This window comes from Puntigrus tetrazona, chromosome 6, assembly GCF_018831695.1.
Source record: "Puntigrus tetrazona isolate hp1 chromosome 6, ASM1883169v1, whole genome shotgun sequence".
NCBI lineage: Eukaryota > Metazoa > Chordata > Actinopteri > Cypriniformes > Cyprinidae > Puntigrus > Puntigrus tetrazona.
The window spans coordinates 14675591-14697337 of NC_056704.1; the positions used below are offsets into that span (position 1 = coordinate 14675591).

Here is a 21747-nt window from a genome sequence, read left to right on the forward strand (position 1 = left end):
ATCGCAATTTCAAGAAATCTAGTTGCATTAGTGCAACATAGTCGCAAATATGCAGTCACAATTGTAAAATATAAAATGACAATGCACACAATTCCAAAAATTTAAGTTGTATTTGTGAGACATGAAGTTGCAAATAAGAAAAATAAAGCCACAACTGTAAGACATCTGTTGCAATTACAAGAAACATAGCTGCATTAGTGCTACATAAATTGCAAATATGCGAAAAGAAATCATACTTGTAAATGAGGGATATGTCACCAGGCTATAATACTCAGATTCTTTCAAAACAGCTTTTCCTAGCACTAAATCAATAGTTTTCAAAACGGCAAAACCTTGCTTATTTTTTAGAATTTACAAAAACAAGCTTTCATGCTGTTAATCTATGAATGCGTCACCTCATTCTTTGCTTTTTGTGCCTCATCCTTCTAACCTTGCCTATTCTTTGACCTTTTGCTCTTTAGACATCAATACCCCTCCCCACTTTCTCTCATATTTCCTCTCTTCCCCACTACAAGGCCAGTTTAAGACCAGCTGTGGCCAGTTCAGCTCTCAGTCTGTGCACTGAGACCAGGCCTACAAACGCACCTCCTGTCTGGAGTTCATTAGAGGAAGAGTTTCATTAGAGTCCCAGCCACAACACATCACAAGGGACACGCTCTCTTTACCAGGTACTGGTCACCAAGAAGAGGCTGACACTTCGATACGCATCCGGAAAAATAGAGGCGCATAAAGGAGAATATGTTAAGCAAAACAGACAGCATACTGACCCTTTTCCTCTTGATGGAAGCTGACATGATGACTTTCTTTGATGATGACACTAATGGTTACCAACAGGCCAACATATGGCTCAAAGGGATCTCTGTGCACCTCGGTGCAATGACGGCAGCTAGTCCAAAACGAGCTTAGAGGCACACAGACGGGTTTGTGGACTTTAATCAATATTAATGTGATTTGGAGCGCAGCCAGTCACGCCAAACGGTCAGGGGTTCAGTCTTTGATTTGGACGAAGACTATCCACAAAGTTTAGAAATGAAATCAGCACCACTTTGAGATTTGCATCTGTACTGTAAATAAAAAACACGCGGCGACTGTTTACTTCTAACACTGGGCCAACTTGCTACATAATATGAGAAGATGCTAGTGAGGGGAATATTATAGCACTGAATTTAAGTTCTCACCAAGATGAAAAAACAACAACAACAACAACAAAAAACATATGCTATCATAAATTCTATCCTCCCATGCTAAGTGGCTACAGTATGTGTTGAAGCATGGAAATATGTTAAGATTAAAAGAGAAACATGAAGGCAGTGTTTTAATGTACTGTATGTCTGTAATCTGAGTGGGTTGAAACAGAAACATGTGGTGAGGCCAGTTGTACATTTTAGCACAAACAGGTGCTGGCTGATTTTAATGAAGTTAGACATACAAATACTGCAGTTCCTACAGTCTTAAACAAGACACATGCAAGCAACGTGGACAACATCTTCATTTGTCTTTGCTAACCTAGAACTGACCTGCCGAAGTTTCTTTAAGGCTCACCGTAAAGCTATAAATCAGAAATGCAAAGAGCAGTCTTTAATTACCACATCTAAGAATAGTTCCTGATACACATCTGAGATGAACTATGAGCTCTGCAATGTCGCTTTCATAGTCATTTTTCATTGTAAATCTCAATTGTATCTCAATAACAATGTAACACTTTAATTTGAAAACAGCGAAAATAAATTATACTGAATACTGAAATGCATTGTTTACAGTTCGACAACAGTTTATACATTTTTAAATATTTAATAACAATTCAATTATATTTAATTGAATCATTAAAATGATAAATTACATTTAATAATAAAATATACTATTGGATTGTAAATTATACATTATAAAATTATAAATTACATTTAAATCATATTGTTAAATATTTTATATTATTATATATTATAAATGTTTTCTATTTAACACTAAATTCCCAGTAACCATTACCTATCACATTATCCTAAATAATTTTAATATGTTGATTTGGTGCTCAAGAAACATATAGTGTTATTATTGCGTTGCTGAATATTGTTGTGCAAATTGAGATACAAGCTTTAGAGAATGTTTTTGAAGAAGTGAAAGTACAATCAACAGTATTTATTTAAAATAGATTTTTTTTGTAAGAATGAAAAAAGATAAGTAAATTGCCACATCTGATCAATTTAAATCATCGTTCCTGAACATATTTAATCTCACAGACAAGAGCATGCATTCCTTTCTGTGCAGGTCTACCTCATCTATTCACTCGCATATAAAATGGAAAAGCTTTAGCCAGACAAATCTTGAAGGAGCAATTAAATAATTTGCTTATGCAAGTTTTTTCCCCTTTTCTCTGCTATATTTAATGACAGATAATGGAGGATTTTAGATGGGGTACAGCACAGAGGAAAGGAAAATAGACTTACGGTGAAGGCCTTCCAGGCAGAGGGGTGGGAGCCGGATCTGGAAGAAAGAAAGAGTGGGGATATTTAACAAAATGTTAGGCACAAATTGCCCACAAAGAAGTACAACACATGCAGCCAAAATGGCTATTTGGCTTGGAATAGAGACTAACTATAGTGACCTCATTAGACCTACTCAGTTTCTCTGACATTCAGGGCATTTCGGGTCATCATTCTAAAGGAGGGACCACTGCTTTGCAACTGGTCAAAAATTATATGGGGTGTGTAATACTTGGAGACATTATTTCTAGAGAACATAAAATCATAATTGAATTCTACTGCTTACGTCCTCCAGAGAAAGAATGTAATATCAACAATTTTTGTTCATAAAACTATGGAGTTCAAACAGCAAACAGCATAAGCGCATACCGAGTATTAATAAATTAATGAACATAACCAGTAAACGGTATATTCTATACAACATATGTATGCAACATTTAGTGATATATGGACTATTTTATCAATGTCTTTACTATCTTGTGTTGCTGTCTATGGAGTTTCAGAAAGCTCTCGAATTTCATTGAAAATATCTTGTGTTTCGAACGTGAACGAAGGCCTTATGGGTTTGAAACATGTGAGTAATAAATGACAGAATTTTCATAAAGGGGTGAACTGTCCCTTTAAGGCTGGTTCACACCACCAGCAACGGGGTTAACACAATACAGCAATTTGCAAACGTTGGAATTTGGTTCTCTGGTATTTGTTGAATTTGTTTTCCCCAAAGAAATTTTCAGAGAAACTTCTGAGACAAAGTTGATACTTAAAAAAACATAACTGAGAACCCCCTAATGTTTAAATACACAGACCAGATGTTTTTCTGCAATGCGTCATGGGTCACCTGATTATGGAATCATTAAGATATTGTTAAAATCTGAAAGCACTCACCAAACTTGACAAACAGGATTCCTGTGGTAGATACTGTGCCATAGGTGTTGGTAGCCACACACTGAAAGTAGCCGGTGTCTGTGGTGTCCAGGTTTCGGATTCTCAGTCGGGAACCGTACGGAGTGGGCCTGTAAGAGACACGCCGCGGTTCCTGGACCACAGGGGCATCGTTTTTAAGCCAGCGGACTGTGGGTGGTGGATTCCCTGAAACGTGGCAATGTAACTCAGCTGTCTGTCCGAGGGAGGTAGTGATGTTATTCATCGGAGCATCCAGCGTTAGAAAGTGATCTGAAAAGACAAGGCAGAAAAGTTATTGAAATTGCCCAAAGGGGCCAGGGTTAAAAAAATCCAACAGAATGAGAGTGAGCAATAATGACAGAACTAATCCTTTAAACCACCTTTATTTGATACGTAGTAAGTCAAACGTTTTTCCGAGAGGTTTTTTCCAAGAGTGTTTGGGTGTATTTGTAACTATATATGAGCATACAATGTGCAACAAACCTCTAAGCTGCCGGTTAGGAATTCTTTACATGATATTTAGCGGTTGCCACTAGGTGGTAAATCATTAGTTTGTCTCATCAGGCTGGATATTGCCAGAGGGGACGGCAAAACCTCTTGAAGCTTCTGGAAACTTCTGTCTCCAAAAAATCTGTCTTGCCAGGCCTACAGCTAACTTTGATAAGGGGCCAGCAAAAACATGACAACCCCCAATATTTCATGAGTGGTGGGAGGGAAATAAAAGTGCTTGCAGTGAGCTCAGCAGATCTGACCCATTCTGGTCGGAGTAAGGCCACAGAGGGGAACGTTCAAATCTATAGGAAAGTTACACAGACCGTATGTTCAAACACTTTGTGGTGAAGGACTTCAACCAGAAGAGAGTGGATATACAACAATGTGATCTTATCAGTATTAGTGACGTGTGGTTTTAGCACAAGTGCATTTACGTACATTTGAATAGCTGCTGAAGAGCAAAATTAAAACCCAACATCCAAATCAAAGATTGTAATAGAACACACATATAAACCATTAAATAAATGAAACACATTAATGTTACATCATAAAACTGACTGATATCTTGTACTTTTTCAGGTTGCATATACTAAAGTAATATCTAAAATGGTTTAGGTTTTAGATGTTGTTAATATATTTCAGTGTATGTTCTCTCATACAAAAAGGTTAAGATAAAAAACTGTACACTTAGTATACAAATGCATATGAATATTAATGAGATCATCTTGGCAAAAACCTGACAGTCAATGTTGTTCCATACAAATAATTTTAACCTCTGTAGAGTTCCCTGGGACTTCCTGTGGAGTCATATGATCGGTTTGGCAGACATGCTCTGACAGGCTCTTGATGGCATCCTGACAAGCTCTACTGGTGCAGCCAAGAAGCAAAGAGTGAAAGTAAACTTTTCCTCTCACTCAGCACGGATTTACTATGAGCATATCAAACATACAGTCCAACAATCTGTCAATACTTGCTTATGATTAAAAAAGACTGGGGCATTGAGCAGTGACTAATTACTATTAGAAACTAAATAAATTACACACACACACACACACACACACACACACACACACACACATATATATATATATATATATATATATATATATATATATATATATATATATATATATATATATATATATATATGACCATAAGACATTAATTGAGATTAAATAAATACTTCAAAAGCCATAGCCACCTAAGAAAAAATGTTTTGTTGTGTAACACTTTAAGGGAATGTGAATCTGTGAATATAACGGTAAAACTGGGAAATGTTTGATTGACATGTTATGCCACATTACTTTACTGAAGTCTCTTTTATAATGGTTGGAACAGTTCTCCTTCAAATTCAGTGGCATCTTCTCATAGGAGGTCATACTCTGGTGCTCTGCAAGGAATGTGACTTTGACGAGAAAATTAATAAAAGTATATTGAGAGGAAGCCATGAGTGTGGCCCCCCAGGGTTATAGGCCGGGTAAGCAGCCGCAGGGCCCACAGCTGTGCAGGTATATTCACAATATTAGTCCTGCTGTTGTAGGGGTTGAATTCCTTTGACTACCATTCACCTTTCAGAAACCCTAGTGCTGTCTGAACAACACCTGACAGCAGTGCTCAGAAAACTGCATCTAGGGTTACCAGGAATATGGTGCTAGATTTGAGCAGGATTTTGTTGACCATGACATTAACAGGAATATGAGGATCGGACATGGGAAAAAAAAAAGTTTCATCCAAAAAACATAAAACACAGATTTAAAAAAACACACCATATATATACACACCACATATGGTGCCTGAAGTCTGGGAGACAACTGACTAATAGAGGGATGCTCGAGTGGGGGTACACTTACAGAACTCCCCCCTCTGGAGCGACTCCTGAGGCTCTTCGTGGACGCCCTCGTGGGCGTCCATCCAACTATTACTCCTCTCCCTTTTATCCCTACTCTTGTCCATTCACACCTCCTCCCTTTCTTTTCCCTCCTCTCTTTCTACCGCCCTCTTGCTTTTGTTCCATGTCTTGTCTGAGAACAGCTGGAGGAAAAGATACCGTCCTTCCCCTGGCGGATCTCTTCTTTATCCCTACATCTTAATTTTCTCCATCCAAACATCAGCTCTCTTATAACAATATACAAATATGGCTCTCCAAAAAATGGATCCGACTTAAGAATCCAACCACAGAGGGATCGGTTCCGACCCATAATGCATCTAACTGACAAGCCTAATCTTCTGGACACTTCCACTTCCTTTTAACGATGTAAGGATGCGGTGGCTGGTTAGGAACTTCAGCCAGAAGGAATGAGCTGCGCACAAACCCCCCCACACACATGTAATTCAGTTGTTTATTTATCAAAGTTCAGCAGATGATCTGAAGAAGTAATTTGACCATCTAAAGTTAGCACGATGGAGACAATGGCTTCTTTTGTTGGCAGTGTGGGTGTGTGGGGACAGTAGGCTCTTTGTTTACTGTGCTGATAGTTATTGGAGGTGAGTGTGAGGAAAATGGATGTCCAAATCTATCATACCATTTCTGCTACATCAGTTTCAAAAGAGCCACTTTTTAAATGTTAATCATTCCTTAAATAAAAGTACTACGTCCAAGTGAAAGAAATGACACAAGTTGCAAAAAATGTAAAAAAATTGCTGTATTGAGTTATTTGAGATGCATAAAATTACATTTCAGCTCAACCGTTTGTTAATTTTCTAAAAAGTATATATATAATTGAAGATTATATGAAAATTATAATGGCTAATCAAAACATTTGGTACATGCATATAAATCAAATTGAAATCAAACTACTGAGAGTTTTAAAAAGAGTTCACTTTAGTTAATATACACTCATATACAAAAAAAGATATGCATCTAGCAGACAATAATTGCTGCAAGATCTTTTGTCTTTAGAACTTTTCTGTTTTCTGACCTAAAGCATAAGTCAGCTGCTGGTTAAAAAAAGGAAAAGCCCTTAAGGTCAGAAGAAAGTTCTTGTGTTGACAGCTGTATTCAAACACCCGGCAACAAACCTGACTGAGATTTAAATATTAATCCCCAAGCAATTAGGACAATTTGGAGAAATCACATAGCTCACATAATAACTCCAATTCTCTTATTAGTTTAATTACTACTGAGTTTTATTCAAGACAGGAAAAACATTAAAATGAAACGACAAATAAAAGAATGTCAGAAAAGGGGCTTGAAATGGATAGAATGGAACAAAGTGCTTATGTATTTGTAGGTATTTATGCATGTGTATTCATGAGAGAGAAATGAATGAGAAGGTTATTGTATGTGGGCACTGTGAGATCTTATGGAAAACACAATCCTGCTTGAATTCTTCTGACTTTTGTTCCAACTTGTATCTAAAATGTTAGCACAGACTCAACGGATCTAGGTTTACCATGACCACAGAAATCCCCAAATTTAGTGCGCACTGTCCCAGACCAAGGAATTGAGATGACTTAAGACACATAACAAGCCTCTTTCAAAACGCTGCCATCCTAGAGCTCACATGTTCTTGCTAGAAATGCTGTCTGCTTTGGCAATCAAAACTAACATTCATCTCCAGACAAAACATCCAGCAATCGCTGCCGATCTGTCACATTACTGTAGTCCTAATGGTGTCCCTGAGTGGCCTAGCAGAGCTGGGCTTAAACTCACCTCTTTCAGCTCCGCTGGACATGTTCCAACTGGAAGCGGCCTCCACTTTTGGGTCTGAAGGAATCTCTGCCCCTGCAGATACAAACAGAACAGAAAGTCAAAGAGAGGCACATTTCATACTCAATACAGTTTTAAACTTAACTAACAAAACATTTTAGTTAGTAATCAGATCTTACATTTTCAAAAAAAAAAAAATTCAGTTTCAGCCCTCATTTCACTTTTTTTGAGAACTATGATAAAACATACAGCAAGAATGTGAAATGAAAGAGCCGGTCATGTTGCTATTAGCGCTCTGTGTGTGTTCAGGAGCGTGCAGGTAAAACTGCCTCTAATATATGAAGATTACAGACTTGTTACTGTACAAAGGACATTTTATTATAGCGTAGAAGCACAATATGGGCAAGTGTTGACAGGTACAGAGTTAGCGATGCTCGTCTTACAATGGCCTCCTTTGAGTCAGACCAGAGATATTTTCATCATTTTACTACAGAACACAATAAACAATGGATTGGGGCAGTAATGGATTCTGAAAAGAGGTGCAAGGTGCTTCAGGAATGTATAGAATTAGTTCTTCTCTCTCTCTCTCTCTCTCTTTTATTTTTGCATATGCTTAATCAGAGATGGTATAAAATGGAGACAGAGAGAAATCCCGACACTAAGCATGGTGTTTGTCTTGAAAGACATTTCCAAATTGCTTAATGTTATAGACCTGATTTAGTCTGTACTCTAGAACGTAGTCTAAATTAGTCTGCAGATTTATGTGATTTGAAGTAAAGTGTTTAAATCAGGGGTGTCCTAAACTGCACAGTGAACTTTTAGGAACAGGTTTGTACATCCCTGATCTAAATCTATGATAGCAGTTTATTTAATATGGGTTGTACTTACATGACTACACTTATGAATAATTTTGCAAAAAAATATACTTCAGTGTGAACAAAACAATTTTGCACATTCACAGCCACTTTGGAACATTTCTCGTATCACCCTTGCCATTTGCCAAACCTTAAGTGCATTTCTCAAAACAATTTGTACAAACAGCAAAACACCATGGATTACCTGCAGAAGCCATTTATTTTTTTTGCTCAAAATCTTTAGTTCATCTCTCAAAAATAAATATCTGTGTCAATGAACATGTCAGTGCCAAAAGAATGACAAGTCCTTGTGTCGTTGTACACGGATAAGACAGTTAAATTGCTTAGTCGTGTTGTTAATATAACAGTGTACTCTGGAGGGATGTTCTGATATAAACTATGGCTAGGTTTGGATGACAGTTACTGTACTGATATGGAGAAGGCTGCATTTCTTATGTATGTCATATATCCATTTCAAACGTACAAGTTTACACATTACTGTCTAGATGTTTTAATAAGTGAGGATATGGTCTATCTCATATCTAATATTTAGCTGCACTTCTCAGCCATCTGATATGTGCCTCTGTCCTCTGGACCCCTTCACCATGAATCATTACTCCTCTTCTTGCTCTCGGCTGTTGACCCTGATTGTTTTCTGGATGTTCATTTACTCTCAGAATTTGTAATGTTTATGTTGTCCCCTGTCTATACGTGCATATGTGACATTGTCATTAGTGCATCATCTTTAAGTATACTTAAGTAGCCTTTAATTTCATTAATATAATCTAACCCATAGTTGTTTTTTTAATTAAAAGTGCTTTTAAAGCAAGTAAACATTCAATACAATTCAATTCTTTTGTCACAAGAGTAGAAAATGTGTAAAAAGAGTGAAATAAACAATGTAATAATAATTCATTGAAAAGAGCCAGTAAACTGCATGTAAGTTTACTTGTTAACTAGCTCAACATAGCTTGACCAGTCTAAACATGCAGCTTTTTTCAGCCTGATTTGAGTTAAACCATTTTAGTCAGATTTAATCACATTTTCCCTATTCATGAAGACAGAAGTCGCACTAGTATGACTAGAAAATAGTTTTCCAAGATGGTTTCTGTGTAAACTGGCTTTACTTACTTGCTTTGAAAAAGCTATTTGGTCTGACTGACAGCATAATCTCAAGTAAACTCTAAAACAGTGCACATACACTCTTAAAACCTTGAAGACAAAAGACTACGGTCAACAAAGACTACCAAAGCAAACATATGCTCACACCATGTGTGCATTTGCGACTGTGCATGAGCGCATCCCTATGTAGAGTTCTAGTAATGGATCACGCAGGCTCCCTGCTGACTGGACTCACACTGAAGGATAAATCTCAAGTGTGCTGACAGTCTCAGAGCTCTGCTCGAACTACAGCGAGGGAGGGGGGTCACTTTTTGTGAACATCTTGCTCTACCTAGTTGCATGAATGCCAAAAACAGAAAGGTGTGCTTCCACTTGGGAATGATCATTCAGAAATATTACACAAATAAAAATATATACTGCTCTGTGAGATGCCTTTGAAGGTAGCATTTTATGGTTTTTCCACAATGCATGTTCCAAAAAGCAGGATTAAAAGGACAGTTCACCCAAAAATGAAAACTTGATGTTTATCTGCTTACCCCCGGGGGCATCCAAGATGTACGTGACTTTGTTTCTTCGGCAGAACACAAACAAAGACTTTTAACTCAAGCTGTTGCAGTCTTATAATGAGAGAAAAAAACACAAATGGGCACAATACAAATTAAACATTGCGGCTATACATTAATGTCCTAAAGTATATGATGTTCTATAAGTAATAATCTATGTGCCGGAGCACGTTGAAGCATCATGCACTGGATGATGTGAATGAGTCAGACATTGTGGTGTATGGGAGGTAAAAAAAAAATACTGTTCAGTTTCTTGTACAAACTGATCATTTCGTGTCTTAGGATATCAATGTATCGTCACAAGCCTCAGGGTTTAATTTGGATTTGCCTGTACATGCTTTTTTTCTCTCTCAAAGATTACGTACCCATTGACTTGCATTATACGACTGACAGACTGCAACATTTTAAGTTAAAAGTCTTTTCAATTAAATTTTTTTGGGTGAACATTCCCGATAAGGTCATTGCACATTTTTTGCACATTGAAATATAAATTAAACCTCACCTATCTTGTTTACACACTGCCTCCCAAAACTTTTGTCTGTCATAAAAAAAATTTATTTCTGCAATTTTGCATCCGTAGCATGCATGTTGATGAAAAAAATGATGAATCCGGACTCAGGTTAGAATAACAAATAGGAAAACGCATATATATTTCTTGTATATATATATCTGATATATATATATATATATATATATATATATATATATATATATATATATATATATATATATATATATATATATATAAGAAAATGCATACTTTCCTTTAAAAAAAAAAGAAAATGCAACAAGCTAATGCTTGAGCTGTCTGCAGATCTTTTCTAATTGTTAACTTCTAAGGGTCCATGGACACAGGATGTTGTCTTAGAAGGCATCTCCACATTTAGGCCGGGGAGAAGCTCCCTAGGTTTTACTTTAGCAGAGCTCTAGTGGTGGAGTGAACTGAATACACAAATCTCACAGTTAAACAAGGAAAGGGTGAAGAAAGAGATAGACAAGCGTTAAAGTGTGAACGCAGTGGTGTTACTACGTTAACTGGGTGTTAATTTAATGTTAAATATGCCTGGTGTTAGAAAACATGCCACTTTAATGAGCTGCTGATATACACACACAGCTGTTAGTGCCAATGAACTGTCTTGTGTGACATAGTGTGCGCACACACACACACACACACACACACACACACACACACACACACACATAAACCACCACATGCTACCGTTGCTGGGGTAAAGACCAGCAGCTGCAGGGCAGGTGGTTTAATGACATTGACTGCAAATGCGAATTACACTCATTAGTGATGTATCTATGACAGCTCTCTTCATCTGCCCATTACATTATGACCATTACTCATTACAACATGACCTGCCACTTTTATCTGAGTCAAGTGTGGTCCCAAATTAGAACCATCTAAATATAATTTACAAGGGTCACATTACTTTATGTGACATTACACATTACAGATTTTGTAGCATAATCATCCCTTTTAACACTATATCAGTAGACACACACTCCTAAAACCTTTTGTAATGTATTTTCAATTAATTACTCATTTGAAATAGATTAATTCTAATAATCTGGGGGCATTTTCAAATATTTATATAAGAAATTAATTGTGAGTCTGATTGGCTAATCAATATATCCATATAATTAATCTGGATTACATTTTTTTCCAATGACAGCTTTATTTATAATACATTTTGAGCTGGTGGGACTCAGGTCAGCTGAATATATCAAAACAGATGTCCACGTCTGCAAGCTACCTGTCATTAGCTAATCATGAAATATTATGCAAATTGCAATGTAATTTGGAGATTACCTTTCTAATGTTGCCAAACAACAAAGGAAGCTTTAATTGGGAACATTTGTTAATTATGACCTTAAAGGAAAGAAAAGAAGTACACCTGAAAATCAAGCAAGAAGGAACAGGAAAGCCTCTGGTAAAGCATTCACAATAAGTACACGCATCTGAAAGCACATAGTCTGGATTTAGTCTGGTTATGTTCTTTCTCTTCACTTATTGCACTAATATAATTAGTAAGATCTTGCTTTTCGCTATTCTTCACTATTATTTATATATTTTTTTATTGTTATGTTTTTAATGTGTTTTTACTGTGTTATTTTTTAGCTATTTTTTATTGATTGAGATTAATAAATATACATGGGTAGTTAACGCATCAATGTATTCTATGGTGTGACAGAAAAATGAAAACATTGAGGATAAACTGTATTTGTGTAAAGTATTTTTCTGTATGCAAAAGAGAAATTAAATAAAAGGCAATACATTAACATACATTTTATTTTATTTTTTTCCTCAAGAATGCTTGCAAGGAAAGATATTTTGACTGTACCTTAAAAATTACACACACATAGAAACATATAGAATCTCAGATTTAATGGAAGGCAACTGAAATTCATATTCAGTGGGAGACCCGACCTGGGACAGGTGCCAGAGTTCTAGTTTTGCACATATGAAACTACAACTGAATTTGAAATCATGCAAACTGAAATATACAACTAGCAATCAAATGTGATTATATGATTTGTTTACTAAAACTGAAATTGTGGCTTTTTATGCTGTTCCTGTTATTGATTTGAGTCATGTTAAACTATAATTATAATTACTTCTTACATTATAATTACTTCTGAAGAATGCAATAAACTTAGTTGTATGCCAAGTATTGTATCCCATAAAATATCAGACAGACAGACAGACAAACAGACAGATAGATAGATAGATAGATAGATAGATAGATAGATAGATAGATAGATAGATAGATAGATAGATAGATAGATAGATAGATATACCTATATGTTTTTGCCAGATGTTTTCTAATCAAATCAACACAAACGCACTATTGACGTCAAGTAAAAGAAACTTCGGAAATGAACAATGTCTCTGTTAGGTCATAATTACTCTGTCACTATCTAATTGCATGGTCCCCTTCAAGCAATTAAATAAAATGAACAGTTGGCTGAGTCTTTATGAAGAGTTGCCTGATCTTCCTGGGTTCGAACACTGCCTGTCGACCTTAATGAATTATTATCATAATTACGTCGGCACTTGGATGTGAATGGAAAATGTGAGGCTAGCCGAGCCAAAGACAATAAAGCTTTTTAATGACAGGGAGAATGTGAGGGAAAAGCCCGGGCTGATGATTCCGACCATAAACTCTTGTGTTTGGAGGTGGGTGCTGAACCCGGCCCAAATGCTGAGGTTTTACTTGGCTTGGAGAATACCTCAGTCAGGAGAACAACCCTGAGTGAGAGAGAGAGATGGAGAAGATCCATGGTAGAGGAACATGGCTGTTTCACCTTCTCAGGTGTCACCTGATCCATATTAAAGGATCAACAGGACTCCACCTGAATAACTCCACCTGAGAGCACTGCGGGGAACAGGAACCAAGCCACCCCCAAATCCTCCACCACCTACCCCACCGTCCTGTCTCAGGAAGCCGAGCTGTAATGTGATAACTCTGTTCAGGCTCCAGGGACACAGATGGCCCGGTATAGACCAGGCGTAGACAGGCTGGAGACTGGGCAATGAACCAGGGTGAGCGCTGGCCATGGACGCTGTAATACAAGGACCTTTCCCATTAGCACAACAAACACCAGAGCAGAACAAAGCCTCTGATGCAACTGAAAGGTAGTCTCTCCTCCGGTTAGCCCTCCTTAGCAAGACAACAGCCAGGCCCACCGCTGGGCAGCCCTCCTGGGAGCTAAAAGGAATGAGCTAGCATTAGCCCCAAGATGAAAGTAGCTCTAAAGAGCATTTCTGAGACAAAATTAGTATTAAGAAAAATGTGTCTGAACATGTGTAAATTGTCTTTCATCTTCTGTGAAACACTGCAATGTCAAATTAATATTACTTAATCTGTTTTAAATGTTATATAATATGGGCAAAAATGAATTGCAATTAATTGCATCCAAAATAAAAGTTTTTGTTTATATAAGATATGTATGTGTACATATCATAAATACACATGCTTAACTGTAATTAATCTTACTGCCCCTAAACTTTTGAACAGAAGTATCTATATGTATGTACTTTAACTATTTTCCTTTAACTATTTTCCTTCTTTTGTTAGTAGTTACATTTTCCAGTGAGTTGCTTGGCTGCTGTTTAACTATTCTAAATTATTAGTAGCTTATAGCATTTTTCATTAGCTGCTTGTAGTGTAGCCAACTACTTTTTCATGAGTAGCTTGGCTGTAGTTGTACTACTCTAAATTATGAGTAGGTTGAAGCTTGGCAAGCTACAGTTTCAAAGGAGCTTCCCCAGCGCAGGCTAAAGTGTTGCTGAAACAGCAGAACAGCACACAGGCTGATGGGTATTATATCAGGGCATCCCATGCAATCAAGATCAACGAGGGGAGATTAGCATATTCCTGAAAGGACCCGAACCACTTCAAAGTCAGTGCATCGTTTACCTACGGTCTAATTTCAGGGGCCCGGAGTGATGTTTGGTCAGACGCGCAACACGTCACAAACATGATATTGCTTTACCATTTAATGACCCGTGTACTTGCACAACGCAATCTCTGGGCATATCGGGTCACTCTGAGATCTCACAGGAGCGTTTTGGAATGTGCTCTGCTGGTTACCACCTACTGTAGAAGTCATTTGTTTTCCGCTGACAGCCAGGAGAAAGCGATCTCCCGGAGCCAGACTGACAACATGCTGAAATCCTCCACTGGCGTGGAACAGACTCCACTGGCATAATCGGAATCTGGACACAAGAACGATCTCAGGTGAAGAGAGAAAGACACGTATACGAGGTACATAAGCCTGATGGTTTTCCAAAAGATCTCATACGTAACTCAGACAGATTCACTAAACCAACCCAGCAACCTCAGCCCGGGGAGCGTCTGGGACAGATAGGAACTGATGAGATGCCCGGTTAATGTGGGACAACTTAGAATGTCATTACAGTTTAAACATCAGGGGAGGCCCAGGGTTTGATCCAAATCCTCATGATCAGACTTTCCAAACCCTTTCCTCAGTCTTTTCCTAAGCTTGATAGAAATAATAGGGAGAGTGTAATGAACAAAGCAAGCCAGTTGGATCTGAATTGCAGAGCATCTTAAACCATTTAAAAGCAGCAATTGTTTTCTGCTTAAGGGATGATTGCAGAAAATGACACAGACAAGATAACGTGTTCGAGGACTACCAGTGATGCTTCAGAGCTGTCCATCATTCAACTCTTCAGATCCAGGACTCAAGGACCCATGCTGCACCTGGTACTACTCAACTACTCCATACTGAAAACGTAAACTGCTTACTGATGAGAGTTTATGTTAAGACTTGACAAGCATGCTTTTCTTTCCTGGAATATTCCCTATTAACTCAGTTAATTCAGGGAGTTAGCAGAAAGTTGCCATGTCTCTTTTTTTTCTTAAACAGTTAGTATAGTCTTTAGTTTATATCACAGCTATAAACAAACATGGGTACTTGCTTTTACTATCAAAGAAGTTTATAACAATGAGACAAAATATATGTTTATATATGGTATGTGCAATTTACAATTCATTTAGTCAGACTATTTCAAATGGACATCAATGGAGAAAATACCTTTTGTTAATGTTACAAGTACATGTAAAAGCTACCGCAGCAAAAAGACAAAGACTAAACACCTTAAATGAAATGTGCTTTTAAAAAAATTATTTAAAATTTGATTTAAAAAAAGGAAAAGAGAAAGATAGCCTAAAGCTAGCAGATAAAGAATAAAAGCCACAAAATTGCAATTTTCATGGCATGTCTTTCTTAAAGCCATTATCAAGCCCACAAATCTGACCTCAAAAGAGATGAGATATATGAGACTTATAGATGAGATGATCAATTTACTTGGCCAAGCAAACCCACAATCAAATAAAAATCAATCGCTTTGGTCCATTTCTTTAACACACAGGTGTTTCCGTATACTTGTAACTCCTTTTCCAAAGTGTTCCTAGATTGCCTTTATGCAAAAGTTAATCTCCCTGATTTATGGTCAATCTTACAGCTGGGAAATGGGAGACAAGTACGACAGATAAGTCATGGGTGATGTGTTATGCTATCAGCACCAGACACTATTCGCGTGGAAACAGAGGAATGTGTGCGCAGAAGCTGTTAGTTCCCAGAACTGCTGCATTGATACATAACCATAAAAACACTACTGGGAAACTAATCACATAAAACACTCGGACATTGATCAATACCAGCCATTTGTCTTTAAACATGATCCATTGATGACCGCACGGCACTATTCACAAGTCTGCCCAGACAGAATGGAAAACATCTGTGGACTTAAGAGCCTCTCTCACATACTATGTCTTTGTCACCTGACCCAATGGTGTGACAGTCACGGCAAGATGAACCAGATTACGAGCCAGAACCGTCTATGTTTCCAGTAAAACTTACAGCCATTTATTATTTCTCTTTTCTTCCAGCCCAGTCTTCCTCTTGTTGCTTAGCCAGCTTTGGAGAAAGTGCCAGTGGGATGTCTACAGCTTTAGCAGCCTCCAGTTTTCTCTTCTGTCGATCATACGGATAGTCTCTTGATAGTACAGCCCTCAAGGGTTAGAGAAGTAAGCTGCAGAATTCCAGAGAACCTTCAGCTGACATAATGAGGAAGACAGTATACGTGCAGGAGAAAGGAAAAGCAAGTGTAAGTGATGGTGACAAAGACAGATAAAGAAGAATTGAGGTCAATTGGACAAACTTCAGCCAAAAAATCTAAAGGATATTCCATCTGGTGCAAGTAAAAAAAAACAAAAAAACAAGGGAGTCTTCCGGGGTTTTAAGAAGTTTTAAGAAGACTTTGATTGATTCACTATATTAAAGAAAAACATTATTTCTGCTGTTATATGCGACGTCCTGCTGAGTATTATTCCTCTGGAAAACCACAAAGACTTTCACAAGAAGACAACACAGGGAGAAGCACGCATAAACTGTCAAGTAAAGCAATCGAAGAGAAGTTGATGAAATAATCTGTACAATTGTAAAACTGGTGGATGAATCTCTAGGGGAAAGTTTATACTTTAAAAGAGAAAAAATATATAGAAATTCTGTACAGAGAAAGTTGAATTCACTGAATTCCTAGGGTGGATTGCATGGAACATTTCTTAGGGGCTATTCACACAGAATGCATTTTTTTGTATATGAAAAGGAGATTTGCAGAGCATGGAGTGGGGGGAAAAAACGCAAGGTCCAGAGAAACTATACTTTTGTCAATTTTAAGCGTCAAATTTTTTTGAAACCAGTGTCATGCTCAAAATCCTGCAAAAGATGCAAGTGCAATGGTCAAAATTGCCTTTCTATGAGTATGTTCACATAAAAAAAAACTATTGGAAAGCAGCAGAGTTGAATGCAAAATTGCATTCTATGTGAGCAACCCCTTAATTACACTACTCATTAAGCGCCTGCAATTCAGTTTAACCAGGTGCGAAACGCATAGCAAAATCATCATTTACTCGTTCTTGTTTCATTCTAAACCTGTATGACATTGTAGAGAGCAGACGATTGGATATTTTGATAAACATTAAGTTCCAAAGACACAAAACACATTTTCTGACAATTTATTAGCATACATTAACAAAACGGATAACCAAATGAAGGCATACTGCGGCATCCAAAAGACAGCAAAGTTGGTATTCCACAACCAAACACATATTTAATCAAAAATCTGATTCAGAAACAGACTATCATTTGATGACCAGACAGTTGGCTCCTAATTCTGAGGATTTGTCAGTGGGATTCCAGTCTTAATGAAACTTTCATCTATGGTTATTTGAAGAAAAGTAGCTTCCCAGATGGAAACTTTTTGAGTTTCATACTGCACAAACTATAAAAATTATGCACTGGAATCGAACAAAGCAGGGCTCAAAACAAAAATGTTTTTTAAATTTAACTGAAATGTTTTTTTTATTTAATTTAATGTAATTTTACATTTAAATAATACATTAATCAAATTAAAACTACTTTACCTTTTTTATTACATCAGTGTGACTTCAGGGTGATGGCAGATCACCAAATGATTACACCTCAGGATGTCTTTATGTAGATAGTTGTCATATACAGCGTATAAATAAATTTTGGTTGGACATCACTTCATAAGCCTGCGTTTTCATGGGGTGAACATGACAGCAGCAAACGAAGAACAATGAGAGATGATGTGCGGGAAGCCTGGATCTGGTTAGACACTGCGCTGTAAACAACTAGAGCGATGAGGGATGAGTCATGGGTGTGTGTACAGTATAAGCTTATGCACATGGTAAAAAATGTTTTCATCATTTTGTTATATGATCTCTTTTTCCATCCATTTAAACTAACACAATAATTTCTGTCATTTCAACTTTCAAAATGTTGTACGTTTTCAGTTGATTTTCGATATATGACAATATATTTATGTCAAAAAGAGTGCCATAAGGAAAGCCTTATGAACTTTAATGTGAATAGGAAAAAATGACGAAAGTAACAAGATCACATTAAAGCAAACCAAAAAACAGTACAGTAATATGAACTAGCAGCAGAGAGAATAGACTGCAGGATTTAACTGTGGGGCCTACCAGCAAGTGAAGAGAAGATGTTAATGAAGCATTAACTAAGTGGACTCTCCAGAGAACTTGACTTCAAGAGGAAATGATATGCAGCACAAGACGAGTAAAGAGAGTGAACAGCAGGAAAGAAGTCTAGGTGGGAGGACATCCAATGGGACAGGAGCCCCAGAAGCATGAGACCTGCCTGCTGTCATCTTTGATCATAGGTACTTAAGTCTGGTCATGGAAGCTTTTGAGCGTATCACATGAGCTATAAATGTAAATGATGATAGGCTGATGGTACCACAAGAAAGCACACAGTCCAAACCCTTCACTAATGACTATTCTGTCATGTTACGAGCAGCAGACAGCAAAAAAATGTTGAAAAGTACATTTTCTGCCTTTCTAAATTTCATTATATATTTTAGAAGTATGTTGTTTACAATTTATTTATAAATTTATACACGTATTATACAAAATCACCAAACGGCATTGGCCTTCAAATGGCTTTATACGGTACGCAAACAATTTGGGGTCAAGATTTGTATTTTTTGTGTATTTCTTTTCCCTTTTATTCAGCAAGGATGCAATAAATTGATCAATCATGACAAGATTTCACACACGATTTCTATTTCAAAGTACTGTTCTTCTGAACATCCTATTAATCAAAGAATCCTGAAAAAAATTCTAATCCAGATCACCATATTACAAATTACTTCTGAAATAACAATGACAACATGTAATAATATCGCACAATGTTAGAGACCTCTCTTAAAAGCGTTAATTTTGAATAGAAATGTAGGTCTGAATCACAGAGAGAAAAAGACAAGACACTTGGAGTAAAAAGACAGTGTTGAAAGAAAAAAAAGAAAGATCCGTTTTTATATGACCTCATTTCCTGTCACAACTAGCTGTGAAATTTCCCATCTTGCAGAGATAAAACCCCTATGCATTTTGTTAAAAAGTACAACATATTGCTCCTATTTTTGCCCATCCATAATTATACGCCAGACTGTAATAATTCTATATGCTTTGTTTTAAATTGTTAATAATGTGCAGGTAAGCAGGGGAGGCCCGGTCCAGCACAGACAGGTTCAGAGAGAGCGAGAAGGTCTGGCCTTCATTAGCCATTTCATTCCCCCTCAGCACCTCCACCTTAGCTCAAGGTCTGGAACCATCCATTTACATCTGCGTAATTGGGGACACATGCAGGTTCACATGCACTAAATCTACCTCGTCCTGACAGCTCTACCCCCTTCAGGGTGTCTCGACAAAGCCTTGATATGATCAAATGCTACCTCTTCCAGTTCCAATGGGTCCGTCTCTCAATAAAGTAACAACACAGGATGGAATAAGCAGCCTAGGCCGTAGTTGAAGCCAGCATCTGATAGCATATGGAAGATGTTTACACTAATATTGCTGTTCTGATGTTATCACATGCCTTCATTTAGTGGATCATATGTTCCCAAGAGAGGAGCTCTAGAAGTAGGGACAGATTTTCATGGAAATAGATTAGATGGGGGGTCAACTTATGCAAAGACACATATTGTCTACTGGGGCGTTCTGTCTTTGAAGCAAAATAAGTCTTGTGGAATGAGCGCAAGCATTTGGATATACAACAAAGCATTTTTGGGCTGCTTTTAAAGTATGACTTCAATTACAGTGACATAGTTCGAGCGCATCCATGGGATTTTAAACAAAAGCATATCTATGGGATCATAACCAGACAGAATAACAAAACACAGCTAATGAAAGGGCAACGGGCATAATAGTTTAGAGATGTTGTTGCAAGCGGCGATCCCTTTGAAACAGCATTATGAATTTCCGTCATTTTATGGATTTGACTGAGATGGCTCTATTGGGTGAACAAAAAACTGACTATAGCCAAATGATGATACTATAGCAGAATTCAATTTGTTTCATAATTGATGACTTTTGGGACGCTGACACTATTCTGCTGAACTGAATCAACACTAAACTGACTCGAACCAAATAATAACAACATTGTCTTTGCAGATGTGGTTCACAGGAGAATTTAAACTGACCCCTAATTTGAAAAAAAAATTTCTGTTATTTTGCTGTTGATTTCTGTGAATCTGCTATGTATGAACAAAGGTGACTGTCACTTTAAATTATGGATATTGAAATAATGAATCAACCACCGCTAATGACATTCTGATTACCTTATCGTTACAGTTCTCACGGCCATTTAAATGCCTGAAAGCTATCAGGACGACCGCATAAGTACCTTCAAACGATTACCCTCGAGATCACATGTTAAGATAACTTAAAAGGCTCATATGGACGAAACCTGTGTTGAGACAATCTTATCGCTCCATAATAAAGCCAAATACCTCACATTTTAGCAGGGGTGCACAGTCTGTATGTCTTAAGTTGGCTTGTCTTTAACTGGAGACTGATACATTTTAGCAGTCTCATGTGGAACATACACACAGCAGTTAGTATTTTAAGTAAATTGAACCAAAGTGCCCTTTCAGTGATATGATGAGCAATAATTTAACCCGTTCTGGGTCCTTCACATTACAGTAAAAGTTTCTTTGGCTCTCTGGGGGGGGAGTTTGGCCCATTGGTCTGTAGACTGATGTGCAGCAATGCCTTTGATTCCGCACATCTGGAAAAGCTGCTCAGCGGTTTAAGGCTGTCCACATACAGTCTTTGAAACGAGCAGCCACCGCTGACAGTCTACAGAGGCCACTGCTCCCATGACAGCAAACCCCCCTTTCCTTCTGGAAGACTGTTTTATCAAGTCTCATGCAAGCGGTAATAAAACGTTTGGTTTTTAGTCGGGGCTGTGCATGAATGAGAAGGGGAGACTAGATTTTTTAAAATCCACAAATATGATCACCACGTGGGGGATTAAAATATCATTTTAAAATATAAAGGCAGATATACCAAATTTCCATGTATAAAGACCCATGTTTTATGCATAAAATATAATGTATTTTATATAAAGAGAAAAAATCGACAGCTTCCAAAAAAAAGTAAACTAAATAAACAACATGAAAATAAAAGCTATCTGGAAATTTACTAAATTTAGTCTGACAACGTATCTTTTATCGTTTATTTTCCAAAGCTATTTAAATTTTTCATAACTGTTAGTAATAAAATCATTTTCAATAATGTCGGAATTTCTGCAGAAAGTCTGCAGAA

General features: G+C 37.2%; 1 protein-coding gene across 2 annotated transcripts in view; it reads right to left on the reverse strand.

The window, feature by feature from the left end:
* Nucleotides 1-21747, reverse strand: part of ror1 (receptor tyrosine kinase-like orphan receptor 1) — a 100069-nt gene that overhangs the window by 17707 nt on the left and 60615 nt on the right. Inside the window, exons 1-4 of one of the 2 annotated variants that reach the window (XM_043242954.1) lie at nucleotides 16460-16641; nucleotides 7525-7596; nucleotides 3363-3650; nucleotides 2442-2478 (exon numbers count right to left, since the gene is read on the reverse strand). In XM_043242954.1, the coding sequence (XP_043098889.1) occupies nucleotides 2442-2478; nucleotides 3363-3650; nucleotides 7525-7546 (347 nt within the window). In that variant the 5' untranslated portion in view covers nucleotides 7547-7596; nucleotides 16460-16641. Of the gene's footprint in view, nucleotides 1-2441; nucleotides 2479-3362; nucleotides 3651-7524; nucleotides 7597-16459; nucleotides 16642-21747 lie in introns of those variants that run through there. The other variant, XM_043242953.1, reaches the window with a different exon arrangement.